We start from the raw sequence: 16688 nt of genomic DNA on the forward strand, positions 1-16688 counted from the left end.
TATTATTTACCCTCTTCAAGCTATACCTAGATCCCTGTATCCCATAGCCCTGTTGTTCCAAGGTTGAGTGTTTTTTCACATTGTAATTGTTTTGATCATAGACTGACCTCCCAGATTCTCTGTTCTTATAATTTTCCAAATACTATCTTGTTGTTAAGCGCCATTGAGTCAGTTCTGACTTATAGTGACCCTGTAAGGGGTTTCGAGGAGCAGCTGCTGGATTTGAACTGCTGACCTAGTGGTTCTCTGTCCAGTGCTGATCCTACCGCACCACACCTGGAGTCCAAGTACTGTCATCAAGGGCACTGAGCTATCAAAATTAAGATGGTAACTTCTATCATGGTAATCAAAAGATCCTACTATTTGAGTGAAAATCTGTTACTGTTACCTTGCTAAATTGTTATGGGGTTAGAGAGGTTAGTTACCCTGTAAATAATCAACTACTGCTTTTCCTTTTCTCTTCCCACATATTTAATAAAAAGGGGGAAGGTATTGATTTATTTATTGAACATTGATGTACCAGACAGTGTAGTATGTGCTTTACCTACTTAATTTCATTTAATCTTCATGTTTAGTCCACAATCAAGTGTTGTATTCTTGTTTTACAGTTGAGAAAGGAGGTTCAACCACGTTACTTAATTTGTCCAATGTTGACGCAGTGAAAATGGACAGAACTCGAATTTGTACCTACCCTATATTGTTTTCCCAGACTGGGCTCTCTTAACACTTTATTCACCATTTATTACGTTTTGTTTTCTTTTTCCTTTAAAGATGTGATATACCATATTTGTGATTTGACTCTAAAGAATCTGGATTATTCTGAATTTTTAATGAGTTACCTTAGCAGCAGTAATCAGTAATTCATACAACACCAGCACATGAAGGACATTTGACTGTCATGAGTTCTATCCTGTCCTACCTTGCAGGAGAGCCTTTCTGACCCTCTTTTGTTTTTTTTTTTGTTTCAGGTTGGAAGAATTGTTGAAAATTCTGATGCTGTTACTGAGATTCTGAATAACCCTGAATTACTCAAGCAAATGGTTTATTGTATTCGTGGAGAAAATCTATCTGTGGCTAAAGCGGTGAGTGTGCTAGAACCATCAACTTAAACACACACACTTTGGAGCCCTAAGAAACAAATGCCTCCTGAATTTGAGGATAGAGTTCTGATGTTGTTAGATGTTATCAAGCTGGCACTGACCGGCTCATAGCAACCTATGTACAACAGAAAGAAACACCCACAACCCTTTCTGTGTTTGAGCCCATTGTCAAGCTATCTTCTTAAGGATCTTTCCCTTTTACCACTCTCTATTTTACCAAGCATGATGTCCTTCAGTGATTGTTGTTAAATGCCGTGGAATTGATTCTGACACATAGCAACCCTGTATAGGGTTTCTGAGAAGTGGTTGGTGGATTTGAACTGCTGACCTTATGTTTAGCAGTCCAGTGTTTGTCCTACAGTGCCACATCAGGACCTTTCTTCAGGGACTTGCTGTTGTTAAGTGCTGTCGAGTCAGAACCAGCTCACAGCAACCCTCTATAGGGTTTCTGATGAGTGGCTAGTGGGTTTGAACTGTTGACCTTGTGGTTAGTAGCCCAGTGCTTATCCTGCAGTGCTATACCAGCACCCCTTAATAACACATCTAAAGTAAGTGGGACGAAGTCTCACCATTTCTGCATATAAGGAGCATTCTGACTGTACTTCTTCCAACATAGATTTGTTTGTTCTTCTAGCAGTCCACAGTACTTTAATATTCTTTTCTAACACCATAATTCAAAGATATCAATTCTTCTTTGCTTTTCCTTATTCATTATTCAGCTTCCACATGAATATGAGCTGATTGAAGATGGTTTGGGTCATGTGCACCTTAGTCCGCAAAGCGACTAAATCTTTGTTTGTTAAAGAGGTCTTTTGCAGCAGATTTGCACAGTGCAATAAATACCACATTTGATTTCTTATCTGCTGCTTCCATGGGTGTTAATTGTGGATCCAAATAAAATCTTTTTCTCTATCGTGATGTTGCTCATTGGTCCAGTTGTAAGACTTTTTGTTTTCTTTATTTTGAGGTGTAATCGGTGTAACTTTGGTCTTCATCAGTAAATATTTCAAGCCTTCACTTTCAGCAAGCGACTTTGTGTCATCTGCATGTCACAGATTGTTATTAAGTTTTCCTCCAATCTTGATACTGCATTCTTCATTATATAGCCCAACTTCTTGGATTCTTCAACTTTAACCTAAAATTGCATACAGGCAGTTGTTAGTCTGTTCTGCAGCTGGAACCTGAAATTGTTGATTGATCATATTGAGCTTCTTTATCATCTCTGTTCATAGATGTAATAGATTTGATTCTTATGCATTCCATCTGGGGAGGTCTATATGTATAGTTGCCATTTATGTTGAATAAAGTATTTCTAATGATTTGATTGTTGGTCTTGCAAAAGTCTATCATATATTCTCTGGCATCATTTCTATCATCAAAGCCTTATTTTGCCACTTCTTCTTTGTTTTTAACTTTCCCATTTGGAATAGTTACTGGTAATTATCAATGCATCTTGATTGCATGTTTGATCAATTTCATACTGCAGACATATGTAAAAATCTTTAAATTAGTTTCTTTGGCATTAGTGATTGGTGTGTAAATTTGAATAGTAGTCATATTAACAGTTTGTCCTTATAAACTATGATTATTATCCTGTCACTGATAGCTTTGTACTTCAGGATAGAACATGAAACATTATTTTTGACAATGAATGAGTTACCATTTTTCTTTAATTTGTGACTCCCAATGTAGTAAACCTTATGAGTGGTTCATAATGGCCAATACCAGTCCATTTCACCTCATTAATACCTGGGTTATTTGTCTTACAGTATTTCATTTTATTTTTGACACTTTCCAGTTTTTCTAGATTCATACTTTGGACATTTCATGTCCTGGTTATTAACAGATGTTTGCAATTGCTTCTTCTCACTTTGAGTTGTGCCACATCATTAAGGTCAACTTTATTTAAGGAGGCATCTCTTCTCCTTTTCTCCTGTCATTTTGTTTGTTTTTAAACTTTTATATTGTGAATTGAGTGAATGTTTATAAGTAGTTTACATTAGAAAGGTCATAAAAATTTTGCTTATCTCATTGATTGCAGTCCCCTCAAACAGTTAATTATTCTAATCTGTATGTACCTCACTAATACTAATGTTCCCCTTTTAGATTTATATGTTGTTTGGCTGAAAATTGATCCATGGGGGTGAGTTCACTTCCAGACCTTACGGATGACCAGACCTTAAGGATGACTAAGGACCCTATTCTCAGATTCCATCAGTCTCTATTCTACCAGTAAACCTGAACTTTTTTTCTCCTATTGTGATCCCTTTCAGAGCAGTTGGTTGTGGTAGCCAGGCACCATCTCATTCGTCTGGTGTCAGGGTTGTGGAGACTGATGTTCACTTGTTCTAATTGTTTCTATGCATCTAAGATTTTCATCACTCTTTTATCCTCTGAACAGAGAGAGACCAATAGTTGTACCTTAGATGGCTACCCGTAAGTTTTTAAGACCCCATTTGCAACTCACCAAAGTAGAATATAGAACATTGTCTTTGTGGACTATGTTATGTCAGTTGACCTTGGTGTCCCCTAAGACTGTGTCCTGAACCACCAGTCCAGCAATTCATCTTCTCAAGGTGCTTGGTTTAAGAATTTTTCATAACTTTGCCCCAAGTATGCTCCACATACATGGATGTTTGCTGCAAAAGTACCCATGTACAAATACCGTCTGTCAAACTTTATGCTTGTATGTACACTCCCATTCTCTCTCCTACAGCCAGTCAGCCTAAGTGGCTCTCCATGTATCTGTTTATAGATTACTGTTATTACCGGATTGTGTACATAACAGAATTTACCTGTTTTGCTTTTAGCCCTTGTACTCCTCCTTTGTCTTCTCCTGCCTCCATCGTTTTGTTTGCCAACCCCCCTCTTATTGTATGTTACCTTCCCCTTCACCCAAGTTAACCCATGTATATCCTGTTTAAAGTGTTCAAGAGCAAAGGTACCTGTTTGAGTACTAAAGTGTACCTGACCCAAATCATGGTACTTTCAATAGCTTCACATGCATGTGAAAATTGGACAGTGAATAAGGAAGACCAGAGACGAATTGATGCATTTAAGTTACGGTGTTGAAGAAGAATTTTGAAAGTACCATGGATTTCCAGAAGAACAAACAAATCTATCTTGGAAGAAGTACAAATAGAGTGTTCCTTAGAAACTAGGATGTCAAGACTTCATCTCTTAGACTTTGGACATCTTATCAGGAGAAACCAGTCCCTGGAGAAGAACATCATGCTTGGTAAAATGGACAGTCAGTGAAAAAGAGGAAGACCCCCGATGAGGTGGATTGGCACAGTGGTAGCAGCAGTGGGCTAAAATGTAACAACCATTGCGAGGATGGCTAGGACCGGGCAGTGTTCTGTTCTGTTGTGCATAGTGTTGTTATGAACCTACTCAATGGTATCTTAAAACAGCAACGTCCTGTAGCCAGTGAGTTACTCCCCCTACCCTCCCACCTCAAGTGACCTTCAAAGAATTTTTCTTTTACCTGAAAACCTTTGCTTGACTTTTTACAATAATAGTTTCATGCGTTATTTGTCCTTTTGTGATTGACTAATTCCATTCAACGTGTCTTCCAGGTTCATCCATGCAATTAGGTGTTTTGCATATTCATTGTTGTTCTTTAATATTGTGTGGTATTTCATTGTGTGTATGTACCAAAGTTTGTTTATTCATTCTTCTATTGATTGGAATTCTGGTTGTTTCCATCTTTAGGCTATTGTGAATAGTGTTGTGATGAACATGAGTGTGCATTATCTATTCATGTCACAGCTCTTATTTTTCCAGGATATATAACAACTAGAAGACTTGCAAAGTCATACAGTATTTCTAATTCTAACTTTTTGAGGAAATGCCATACTGTTTTTCATGCTTGTTGCACCATTTGAAGTTCTATCAGCAGTGTTGGAGGGTTCTAGTTTCTCCATACCCTTGCCAGCATTATTTGTTCTCTGTGTTTTTTTAACTTTACTACTAATGCTGGAGGAGGATGGTATTGCATCTTTGTTTTGCTTTACATCTCTCTAATGGCCAGTGCAAGGAGACCTGGTAATGTAGTTGGTTATGAAATGGGCTGCTAACCTCAAGGTTCAAGATTCAGTTTGAATCTACCAGTCACTCTACAGGAGAAAGATAAGGCTCTCTGCTCCCGTAAAGATGTACAGTCTACTGTAAGTCGCTGTGAGTCAGAACCAACTCGAAGGCACATAAGCACCACCACCAGTAGCCAGTGGGAGTCCTGGTTTGGCACTGTAGGATATGCACTGGATTGCTAGTCGCAAAGTCAGCAGTTCCAACCCTCCAGCCATGTCTCAGAAGCCCTATACATGATCACTATGAGTTGGTTCTGACTTGACAGTACTTAACAATAACAAGTGACCAGTGCTTGTGAACATTTCTTCATATGTTAACTACTTAAATGTCATCTTTGATGAAGTGCTCCAGTTGTATTTTGAGTTCCTTACAACTAAGACACTCATCTTCTGGCACTGTCTGAAAAAATGTTTTGCTGCTATTTGTCAGGTTCTTAGTGGTCTTTTTTTTTTTTTTCCCCTTAATAAGTAGATTGCCAGATCCTTTTTTCTGTCTTAGTCTGTAAGCTCCGCTGTAACCTGTCCACCAGAGGCAACCCTGCTTGTGTTTGAAATACTGTGTCATAACTTGCAGCATCACAGCAACATGCAAGCCACCACAGTTCAATAAACAGACAGATGATGGAAAGGTATAGGTCTCCTGTGGTTTATTTGTGTAATTGAATTTGCAGCCTCATGTAAATACTGGTGATGATCTTGTCCTATAAACACCAGTGAACCGCTTCTGTTTTCCAGGCTACACATTAGCCATCATAGGGCTTACATTGGCTTGCTTGATTAGAAGCAAAGCTTATGTAAACTATTTTCTTGATGAAGTACTATCTGTCTTTCCAGTTATAATAATAGCTAATGATTAGTTACTAAAGAGGTATTTTCTTTCCTTATAAGGCCATCAAATCCCTATCAAGAATATCATTAACCCAAGCAGGACTAGAGGCTTTATTTGAAAGCAATCTGCTGGATGATTTAAAAAATGTGATGAAAACAAATGACATTGTACGCTACAGGATATATGAGGTAAGAATGCACCATACTATCTGATACCTTACACTTCAGATCTGTACAACTTACAGTGAAAGGCAGGAGAGTTTATTTGGCATGCATTTGTTTGTGCATAGTCTGTGTTAGGTCCTATACTAGGTGTCAGAGGCATAGGAATGAATTCCCAACAGGGTATATGAGATAGATAAAAAGTTTTTTACAATGCTAAGATAGAGGAGGTGCCATTAGAAGCAGACTTTGAAAATAGTAGTAGTGGTGGTGGGTAGAATACTAAATGGCTCTCATTTTACTGAGCGCTGTACTTAAAACTTCACATGTATTTTCTTTAATTATCACAGCACACCTATATGTTGAAAATATAATCATTAGCTTCACTGTTGTCATGGACCCAAGGTCACGTAGCTCGTCAGTAGCATATTCAGAATGGATTTCTCTACAGTCGAATTCCCTCACCACTATATTTTCTCACTTATCATATCTTGTTACAATACCATCTTGGACTTCTTCTGCCTCTCTGTGTCACAATCTCTTCACATAATCTTTTATTAAATCTTTAATTGTTGGTGGAGCCCCAAATCCTGTTCTCACTATATATTCATTCCATAGGCAATTTAATTCATCTTAAGATTTTAACTCCCACATACATCCTGATGACTTTCCAATGTAAGTCTCTTCTGAACTGAGACCTTCATGTCACTTCTTGGAACTATTCTCTACCCATTAGACTCATGCACAAACCAAACTCGTGGTCTCCCCCACCCTTCCTGTACCCCAATAAAAATCATCAGTAACAAACTAGCCTTGTTTCACAGTAGTCAGTGCTTGACAGATCATAGACCTTGAGTCATCTGTACAGCCATCACCACCTTGGTCTAAGCTAGTATCTCACCTGGTCAACTGCATTTACCTCCAAGCCTGTCTCCACTCATCCATCTTTACCACTTCTAGTCTATTTTCACATGCTCTCAGGATGATATCTTAATAATCTAAGTCCTCTTACCTTGTTTAATTTCTCGTAGTCACGCCTTAGGACATACCTGTTGGCTGACTGAATGACAGAATACATGAGTGAATGAATGGATTTTTAAAAATAATTAATCTGGTGTTGCTGACTCAAGTTTTGTCCTCTGATTAGTGATTCCTTAAAAATAAAGGTATGTGGGCTGAGTTCAACCATGTTCCATAGACTCCCATTGACCTTGAGATGAGAAAAAGAAGAGGAAGGGCTGGTTGGTCTGAAGTTTGGGTAGACTTGGGAACTCCTGAGCCTGTGGACACTAACTAACCTAGCCACTAGGGGCTAGAGCTGAGAGTGAAGCATCCAGCTGATAGCAAGTGAGGGGAGGTGCACAAGAATGCCCAAACTTGAAGATAGTACCCATTTGACCTAGCTTGGATGGCTTGCTGATCCAAACTGACTAGAGGAAGATTAAAGAAGTTTAATACAGGAAGCAAGTGTAAAGTGCTGCAGTTTGATGAACTTGACCTTTACTTAAGGATATTATTGTTGTTATGTGCCGTGGAGTCGCTTCCGACTCATAACGAACCCTGTACAGGGTTTCCGAGGCTGTAAATCTTTATGGGAGCAGATAGCCTCATGTTTCTCCTGCGGAACAACTGGTAGTTTCGAACTCTTGACCTTGCAGTTCACAGCCCAATTCGTAAAATACCAAACGAGACGTAAGGAGTCTTCACATCAAGGATCAAGCTTATCATCTCAGTATACAGAGTTGATAGGTACGGGCAACATAGACATTGGCTACCTAAAATGAGGGGACTATAAAGGCACAAAACGGCTGGCTTACAAATTTTTGAGAGGGAGGTTAGTTTCAGAGTGAGGAGGGCAAGCTAGAATCCCCACTGAATAGTTTTCATCTTGTCTAGATGGTTCTGGTGAAAGGAGATAGGATAGGATTCTTTTGATTCAATAATGAGTGACTGTTACCATTACTAATTGCCACTGTCTCTACTATAAAGGTAGAAGTTGTGTAACAAAAAGGGGGAAGTAGTTAATCTTACATTCCAGGAAGAGAGGAACCTAGGGCCACCAAGAGGGAAGAGCATGAGCAAAACATGGGATCCTAACCAGAGAAGCAGTGACACCAGAGACAGAGGCAGAGATGATGGAATGGAGAGATAGAGCAGCTGAATATTCTAGACTCATGGAAAGAAAAAGGCTATGTGCTGGCAGTAGGAGACTGGATTGACAAATGTGCCCTTTGATTGTTTAAATGATTATATATTTTTGCGTGGTTTGTGTACATTTAAAAAAAAAGGAATAGAAGCAAATACTGTTAACAGATAATGCATGGAGGGAATTGCAATCATTGCAATGAAACAAAATACAAGTGGTTGAGTGTAAAACTGGTGTTCTGCCATGTAAAACTATTACTCATTCATAATACAAGCTTTTAAAAAAAGAGAGAGAGAGAGATGGAGAGAGCAGTGAGCAGTGAGCAGTGTTCCGAAGGACCGACCACCACCAAGAAAGAAGAAAAGAAGAGATGGGAGTTAAGTGCATCCTTTGGACTTGGGGTCCCGGCACTGTGACACTCCTAGATCCGGGGAAGACTGATGCCAAGACACACAGAGATCTCCAAGGGATGCTGGACCTACAGATGCTAAAGGGAGACAAGGACCTTTCTGCAGAGCTGGCTCTCTGAATTCAGACTTGTAACCTTGTGAACTGTGAAAAAATAAAATTTTGCGAAAAGCCCAAAAAAAAAAAAAAAATGCACGTAAACTAAGATATATTTCTTATGTGTTCAATAAATTTTCCTACTTTTTATAGATAAATCATGGATTTTTAAAAGTTCAATTACTATATGAAGTACATAGTTCTGTATTTAGAATGAGATCTTACAAATATAGGACTGTTTTCATCTTTCTGCTTTTCCTGTTCTTTTAGCTGATTGTGGAGATTTCTTCTGTGTCACCAGAATCTTTAAACTACTGTACCACCAGTGGGTTGATAACCGAGCTCCTCAGAGAGCTGACTGGTGAGGATGTGCTGGTCAGGTATGTTGACTGAGACTGGGCATTAAGACTATGCCCTCTTTTGGAGGACTGATAAACAACCCTTCCTGTTAGAGCCAGGGCCCAAGTTGAATGTCGTGAAGAGGTGCCTTTAAATTATTGCTCAAGTTACATCATTACAGCATGCTAGACCTTAGAAGTTTAATTTCTAACTTAGAAAAATTAATTTTATGAAGTTTTAGCCTTGAATCAAATTTTGTAGCATAAAAATATCCTGCCAAAAACCAGTCGAATAACTTAAGGTTGAAATACTGCTACTTTTGATTGGCTGTTTCCTGACCCTAGTTTTTTGTGTTCTTAAAAGTTTATAGTTGTGTGTTAGCTGTCAGAACCACCACCACCTTAGCATTATGGAAGAAACGTGGTGGTGGTGTACCACAGAGTCAGTTCCAACTTATAGCAACCCTGTACAGGGTTTCTGAGCCTGTAAATCTTTACAGGAGCAGAAAGCCTTAGCTTTCTCCCAGGGCTGTAGTTTTGAATTGCTGACATTTAAGTTAGCAGCCCAACTCATAACCACTGTGCAACCAAAGTTCCTTATAGAAGAAACAGGCTTTTGAAAATGAGAACGATTTGGGCATGAATGTATCTCTACTAATCAGCTGCTTTGACCTTGAACAAATTATTGTAACCTTTCTGTATCTCCGTTTGCTTCTCTATTAAATGGAACAATAGCAAACCTCTACAGAAAGTATTATAAAGAATAAATGAATTGACCTTTGCTGCTGTTATGTGCTGTTGAGTCAGTTCTGACTTAAAGTGTCGTGAATAGGGTTCCCAAGGAGCTCCTGGAAGGTTTGAACCGCTGACCTTGCAGTTAGCGGTCTAGTGCCATACCAGCACATAGAAACTAATATACTGGCTAACATAAGTACTCAGAGAAATATTAATTTTGACCTCATCACTCGCAGCCCCCTACTCCCTAAATCTCTTTAATACTTACCAAATGTTTCCTTGTTGATAGTCCAGAATTTACTAGTATATATTCCTTGTTGGACACTTGGTTTGCTTGAGGTACTTGGCTCTTATAAATAATGCTATAGTTAACATCTTTGTGAATAAGTATTTTGGTTTTTTCCTTCTCTTAAATGATATCTTATTATCCTGTATTCTTTAAATGTGATTAAAATGATTAAATTCATGTTCACAAATTAGCCCCAGTATTAGTAGATTGTTTCGAATCATTTGAATGTCTTTACCTAAGATTAAGGAACCCTGGTAGTGTAATGATTCAGTGCTTGACAGCTAACTGGAAGATTAACAGTTCAAATCTACAGGCTGATCCATAAGAGAAAAGACCTGGCGATCTGCTTTTTAAAGAGTCCAGCCTTGGAAACCCTACTGGGCAGTTCTACTCTGTCATGAAGGCTCACTATGAGTTAGCACACAACAACAATGAAAAATTAATTTTGTTGTTAAATTTTAGCCTTGTATCAAATTTTATAGTGTAAAAATATCCTGTAAATTGACAAGAATAGCTTAAGGTCATCAGTAAAAATGTGCTTTTTAGTCATTTGGAGAAATTTGATCCTGGTTGGATATTAAATGATACCAAGGAATTAATTTTTCACATGTTGTAATAGTATTATAATTATGTAAAGATAAGTAATATGTGTTAGAGATGCATTCTTAATTATGTAGGAGTAGATGGTGACTAGGACTTGCTTTAAAATAATTTGTTAAAAAGTAGAGTAAAACAAGATGAAATAAGTGAAGCAAAATCTGTATGCTGTCCAATCAGCGCTATGGATACATAGGGTTTATTTTACTGTTCTTTTAATTTTTTTGTGTATTTGACTTATCACAATAAAAGAAAAGTTTCTAAAGCTTCTTAGGATTCAGGTATGTTGTCATGAAAACAACAGTGGGCCCCCTCCCCTCCCAAGTCAGAAAACCAAGATTTAAGGATAAAATAAATAAACTCTGTTACATTAACTACACAATACTGGAAAAGTCACTGTAACTTTCTAGGTTTTTTTATCCTCACCTCAAAAGTAGAGCCAGGATGAATGACATTTTAGGTTTGGGATACAGCAGAGTGTTTGTTAAACAAGATAATGTATATGGAAACAACTTATATACTATGTCCTTCATAAGCAGCATCTACCTGTTATTCTTCTGATGTTGCAGAGTCACCTGTATAGAAATGGTAACATCCTTAGCACATACTCATCATGGACGACAGTACCTTGCTCAAGAAGGAGTAATTGACCAGATTTCTAATATAATTGTTGGGGCAGATTCAGACCCTTTCTCTAGCTTCTATTTGCCAGGTAAGAAGCAGTGATGCCTGTGGTAATGACCATGACTGTTTTTCAGTTTTCTTTGATAGGAGAGATCAGGAATTGTGCTCCTTATAGCTGATTCCTTTTAGAAGACATTTGTAACTCCTGGATGAAATAGAATCTATTGCCTAGGAGCGATGCACTATTAATTCTGACTTTGTAGAACTATTGGTACTGTTTGGAGTATTATAATAGTTTTATAAAGAAGCTAAGATAAAAATAATAGTAATGGCATTTACAGTATATTTTACAGATTCATCAAACCTTTGGAATCGTTGTCTAATGTCAGAGCTTCTCCAGCCATTTTATTCTAGTGAATGGTTAACTAGCTTTCCTTGAGCACTTCCAGAAATTGGAGATTTATTCCTTCCTTAAGTAACCTAGTGTATTTCATTGTTGAACATGTCTTTTAAAAATTTCTTCCAAATAATAACTCCAACTTCCTTCCCTAAAATTTCTATCCATTGCGTGGTTCTTCGTTTTCCTGAAATATTTGGACCCAGCTTTGTGGACACCTTGGGGTTTCCACTCTCATAGGCCCACACATCAGTGGTCCTTTGGTATCTTCTTATTGGTTCCCATGCAGCACACTACCCTCGCCTTTCTCCATCTTTGTGACCTATAGTTTAGTACTATTCCTATGAAAGCACAGGGCCCCAAGATTGTACTGTATTTCTCCTCTATTAAAATAGATTTTTTTAAATATCTTTAGGATTTGTGAAGTTTTTTGGGAACCTGGCTACTGTGGATAGCCCTCAGCAGATCTGTGAGCGTTATCCTATCTTTGTGGAAAAGGTCTTTGAAATGACAGAAAGCCAGGACCCCACTATGATTGGTGTAGCAGTGGACACAATTGGAATCCTGGGATCCAATGTTGAAGGGAAGCAAGTTTTACAGAAAACAGGTAAGTATGACTCATTTTTATTGTCTTTAATAATATCTTAATTGTAGACAGATAAATATATAAATTCATTTGTTAGTGGGGTAACTGCATTTTAAAATAGAACTGTTTTTGTCAGTGGCACTCTTTTTAACTATGACCCTTGAATGAACTCATTCCTAAAAACAAATCTCTCATGAATACTAATAAAGTCATTTTCTTTTTGCTTCTCATGCTTTAGAGAGTCTTCCAACCAAGTTGGCAGGACCAAATACTGTTTCCCCTCCAAATCTTCCTGAATAGTATTCACATGGAGTAAAGACCCTGGGCTCTGGAGCCATGTCCTGGTTCTAACATTGAGTTTTATGGCCCTTTTGTGTCCTTTCATTTTTCTAAGCTTCATTTACTTTTTTTTTTTTTTTTAATGTTTCATTGTGAATTATATGATAGTTTACATGGGAGAACATTAGTTTTATATTCATTCTATCATATATTGTTTCATTGCCATGGTTACAGTCCCCTCCATGCATCATCAACCAACCAAAGGGTATACACTGCAAGCCTGCCCCCTGCACTACCCCTCCACCCCACCCCCAGTCTTCAGCACACAGTCACTCTCCCTCTCTGGATCTAAAGTCCCCAGCTGCTCCATTGCTCCATGTCATCATCTCTGCCTCAATCTCAGGCATTGCTGCTTCTCTGGGTAGGGTCCCGCTCTCAGCTCTTCTCCGTTGATGGTCCCAGAGACCTCTGCTCCTGGACTGGAAAGTTAATCACTCCCGGCCATGCTATAAAATGTCTACTTTTACATTTCCAACACTCACAATCAGTCCTGATAACAATTATTCACTTCATTTACTTTTTAAAAAGGGGTAACAACTAAATCTCAGGGTTTCTGTGAATATTTAATGTAAAAATACATTGGTTTGTATTTGTAATATTAAGGGAGGAAAAGAAACACAAATTCGTCACTGTTTTATACAAAGAATGATGCCGTTAATGGTACTTACATTAGTATTTCAAAAGATATATAAATTCTACACAAAAAAGAATATAGAGCACTATTATTAAAACCCTTGTGAAATGTATGTTGAAAGTGAGTATGCTGTTGTATATAGCAACTAGTATCCTTACATATACTTTTCTAAGAACCTATTATTGTCATTCTATGTAAAGATAAGGAAAATCTAATAAAGTTATATATACTATTGTTATTGTATATTGTTGAGTCCATTTCCACTCATAGTGACCCTATAGGACAGAGTAGGGCTTTCTAGGATGCAAATCACCCCGTCTTTGATCTCACAGAGTTGTTAGTAGGTTCAAACAGCTTGCTTTTCAGTTAGCAACTGAGCCCTTAACCATTGCACCACCAGGGCATCTGGATCCCAGCATTTAGAATTCTATAGCCTATACACTTTGCCGTAAATATGCCATAAATGTGTGTGTGTGTAGATATATTGTATATGAATTTGTATTTAATTTCTATATTACATATGAATGTGTATTTGAAAACAGATCTGTTGCTTGGTCTCTGACTGCATATTTATTTTTGTGTTGGTTTAGGTTGGTAGGAGTCACAGTGTATGAAAGCAGTTTTAAAAATTTCATTGTTATTCCTTCAAAGGAACTCGCTTTGAGAGCTTACTCACGAGAATAGGACATCAAGCAAAGAATGCTTCAACAGAGCTAAAAATTAGGTGTTTGGATGCAATTTCCTCTCTTCTGTATTTACCAGTAAGTGAATTGGGAAATTAATAAAGGGCAATGGGAAGTATTTGGGCAAATAATGTTGAACACAATATAAATGTGACAGAGTAAAAGAAGATAAAGATACAACTTTATCCTCATGTGACTAGTGACATTTTTAAATTAAAGAGGAATAATAGAAAATTAGAACTGGAGAAGACCCTGGGATTGCTTAATCAGTCACCTAAAAATCACCTGGGGTATAAGCAGTTCAACAGTCCTGTCCCCCATCAACAACACCTAAAAAACAAAAAAAGGAGAAACGCAGAACCAGCTTTGTCAGAACTCTGGAAATCAAAGAATTACAGGAACTAAGTGAATGTGGAATCAAGAAAAAGGTGACTATAAACGGTAGGGAAATTTGGTTTTCTACCTGCCTGTGCCTTATCCTCTCCCCAGCAAAGTATAGCCATCTTAAAGTGGCAGTGGCCTGCATTTCCAGAAGAGGGAGTCTGGTCTGTGGCTGTAGAGGGAATAGAGCAGACTTTATTAGCAGATTTCTCTGTGGGCCGATTTTAATTTGCCTGTTGTTGTTAAGTGCTTGCTGAGTCACTTCTGACTCATAGCAACCCTGTATAGGGTGTCTGAGGAGTAGCTGATGGGGTTGAACTGCCGACCTTGTGGTTAGCAGTCCAGTGCTTATCCTATAGCACCACATCAGAATTCATTCTAATTTGTCTAGAGGTTTCCAAAAGGACTGAAGCAAGGTGTTCTCACTTTGCCCTGTGTCTGAGCTCATGCAAGGTAAGGGGCAGCTAGTAACAGCAAGCTGTAGCTGCCTGAGGCTAAAGATGTAATTGACGCATGGAGTACACCATACAGATTTAAAGGAAAAGCCAGTTACTTTCAGAAACTAAGGCTTTCAAAAGTATGCTTATGAGACTCTATCTGGTAAAATTTTTCCTTCAAAATGAGGGCAAAATTAAGACATTCCCAGATAAACAAAAGCTGAAGGAGTTTGTAACCATAAGACCTGCCCTTTAAGAAGTGCTTAAAGGGATTCTTCAGGTTGAAATGAAAGGACTTGAAGCCGTATGAAGAAAAACTTTTATGGATTAAAGACTGGTTTTATGGTATTTTTGGTGTCTAATTCTACTTGTTATGTCTTACTTGATTGAAGAAACAAATGCATTAAAAATGTTGTTGTTGGTAAGTGCTGTCAAGTCGGTTCCAACTCATAGTGACTGTATAGGGTTTCCAAGGAGCAGCTGGTAAGTTTGAACCATCGACCTTGTGGTTCAAACCTACCTTACAGTCTAGTGCTTATCCTCCAGAGCCATGCCAGAATGCCATTAAAAATAAAGATAAATTTACTATGTTGGACACAAATGTATTTTATTGTTGTTAAGTGCCATTGAGTCAGTTCCAACACATAGTAACCCTATATAGAGTTTCCAAGGAGTGGCTGGTGAAATTTGTGACAACAGCAACAAAATTTTGTGGAGGAGTGTGTAGAAACAGTTTTTGTATATTATTGAAGCTATTATCAATTTAAATTAGCTTATTATATACTTGGAGTTCTGGTGTGATGCTGCAGAATAAGGTGCTGGACTGAAAGATCAGCAGTTTAAACTCACCAGCCACTTGGAAATCTTATACAGGGTCTCTATGAGTCAGAACCTACTTGATGGCACTTAACAACAATTGTATATTAAATATTATCTCCATAATGTAAATATCTAAATAAAACTACACAATAGGAAAAGGGAATGAAACCACAACAGTTGCTCACTACATAAAAACAACTAACTGCAAAAGCAGGCAATAGTGAAAATAAGAGCCAAAAAGGTATACACAGAGAGCAAAATGGCGAAAGCTCTTCCTTATCAGGAGTGGTTTAAATAGATGAAATTCTTTAACCAAGAGAAGGACGTTGCTGCTGCTGCTGCTGCACATCATTGAGTCAGTTCTGACTCAGCCACTTTGTATAGGGTTTCCGAGGCTATAAATCTGTACAAGAGCAGAAAGCCTCATCTTTCTCCCATGGAGTGACTGGTGGATTTGAACTTCTGACCTTGAGATTAGCCTAGCACGTAACCCACCATGTCACCAGGGCTCCTCCTTCTTGTTATTAAGTGTTGTCTAGTCAGTCCCAACTCATAGCCACCCTATATAGGGTTTCTGAAGCTTTAAATCTTCTCAGGAGCAGAAAGCTTCATCTTTCTCTCATGGAGTGACTGGCAGACTTGAACTGTGGACCCTGTGGTTCAAAGTCCAGTGCTTATTGTATGGAGCCACCATGTTCTTAGGGTTCCTTAGAAATCAGCAATATGGATTTAAAAACACACACACACAAAAAAAACTATATGCTGTCTGTAAGAGACCCACTTTAGATTCTAGACACAACTAGGTTGAAAGAAAAGAATTTGCAAAAATAATACCCCATGCACATAGTAACCAAGATGCTGGGGTGTTGTCAGATACCATGTAGTTAGTTCTGACTCCTAGCGGTCCTATACACAACAGATCGAAACACTGCCCGGCCCTGTGACATCTTAACAATTGTTACACTTAAGTACATTGCTACTGCCTGTATGTCAGTCCG

The 16688-nt window shown here is 38.1% G+C and overlaps 1 protein-coding gene across 2 annotated transcripts in view; it reads left to right on the forward strand.

Annotated features, from left to right (window-relative positions):
* PSMD5 (proteasome (prosome, macropain) 26S subunit, non-ATPase, 5) overlaps window positions 1-16688 on the forward strand; it is a 37047-nt gene that overhangs the window by 15722 nt on the left and 4637 nt on the right. Inside the window, exons 3-8 of one of the 2 annotated variants that reach the window (XM_006865669.1) lie at window positions 969-1082; window positions 6080-6208; window positions 9102-9211; window positions 11360-11502; window positions 12227-12418; window positions 14022-14131. In XM_006865669.1, coding sequence (XP_006865731.1) covers window positions 969-1082; window positions 6080-6208; window positions 9102-9211; window positions 11360-11502; window positions 12227-12418; window positions 14022-14131 — 798 coding nt within the window. The remainder of the gene's footprint in view (window positions 1-968; window positions 1083-6079; window positions 6209-9101; window positions 9212-11359; window positions 11503-12226; window positions 12419-14021; window positions 14132-16688) is intronic. The other variant, XM_006865670.1, reaches the window with a different exon arrangement.

This window comes from Chrysochloris asiatica, unplaced genomic scaffold (assembly GCF_000296735.1).
Source record: "Chrysochloris asiatica unplaced genomic scaffold, ChrAsi1.0 scaffold00081, whole genome shotgun sequence".
Taxonomy (NCBI): Eukaryota; Metazoa; Chordata; class Mammalia; order Afrosoricida; family Chrysochloridae; genus Chrysochloris; species Chrysochloris asiatica.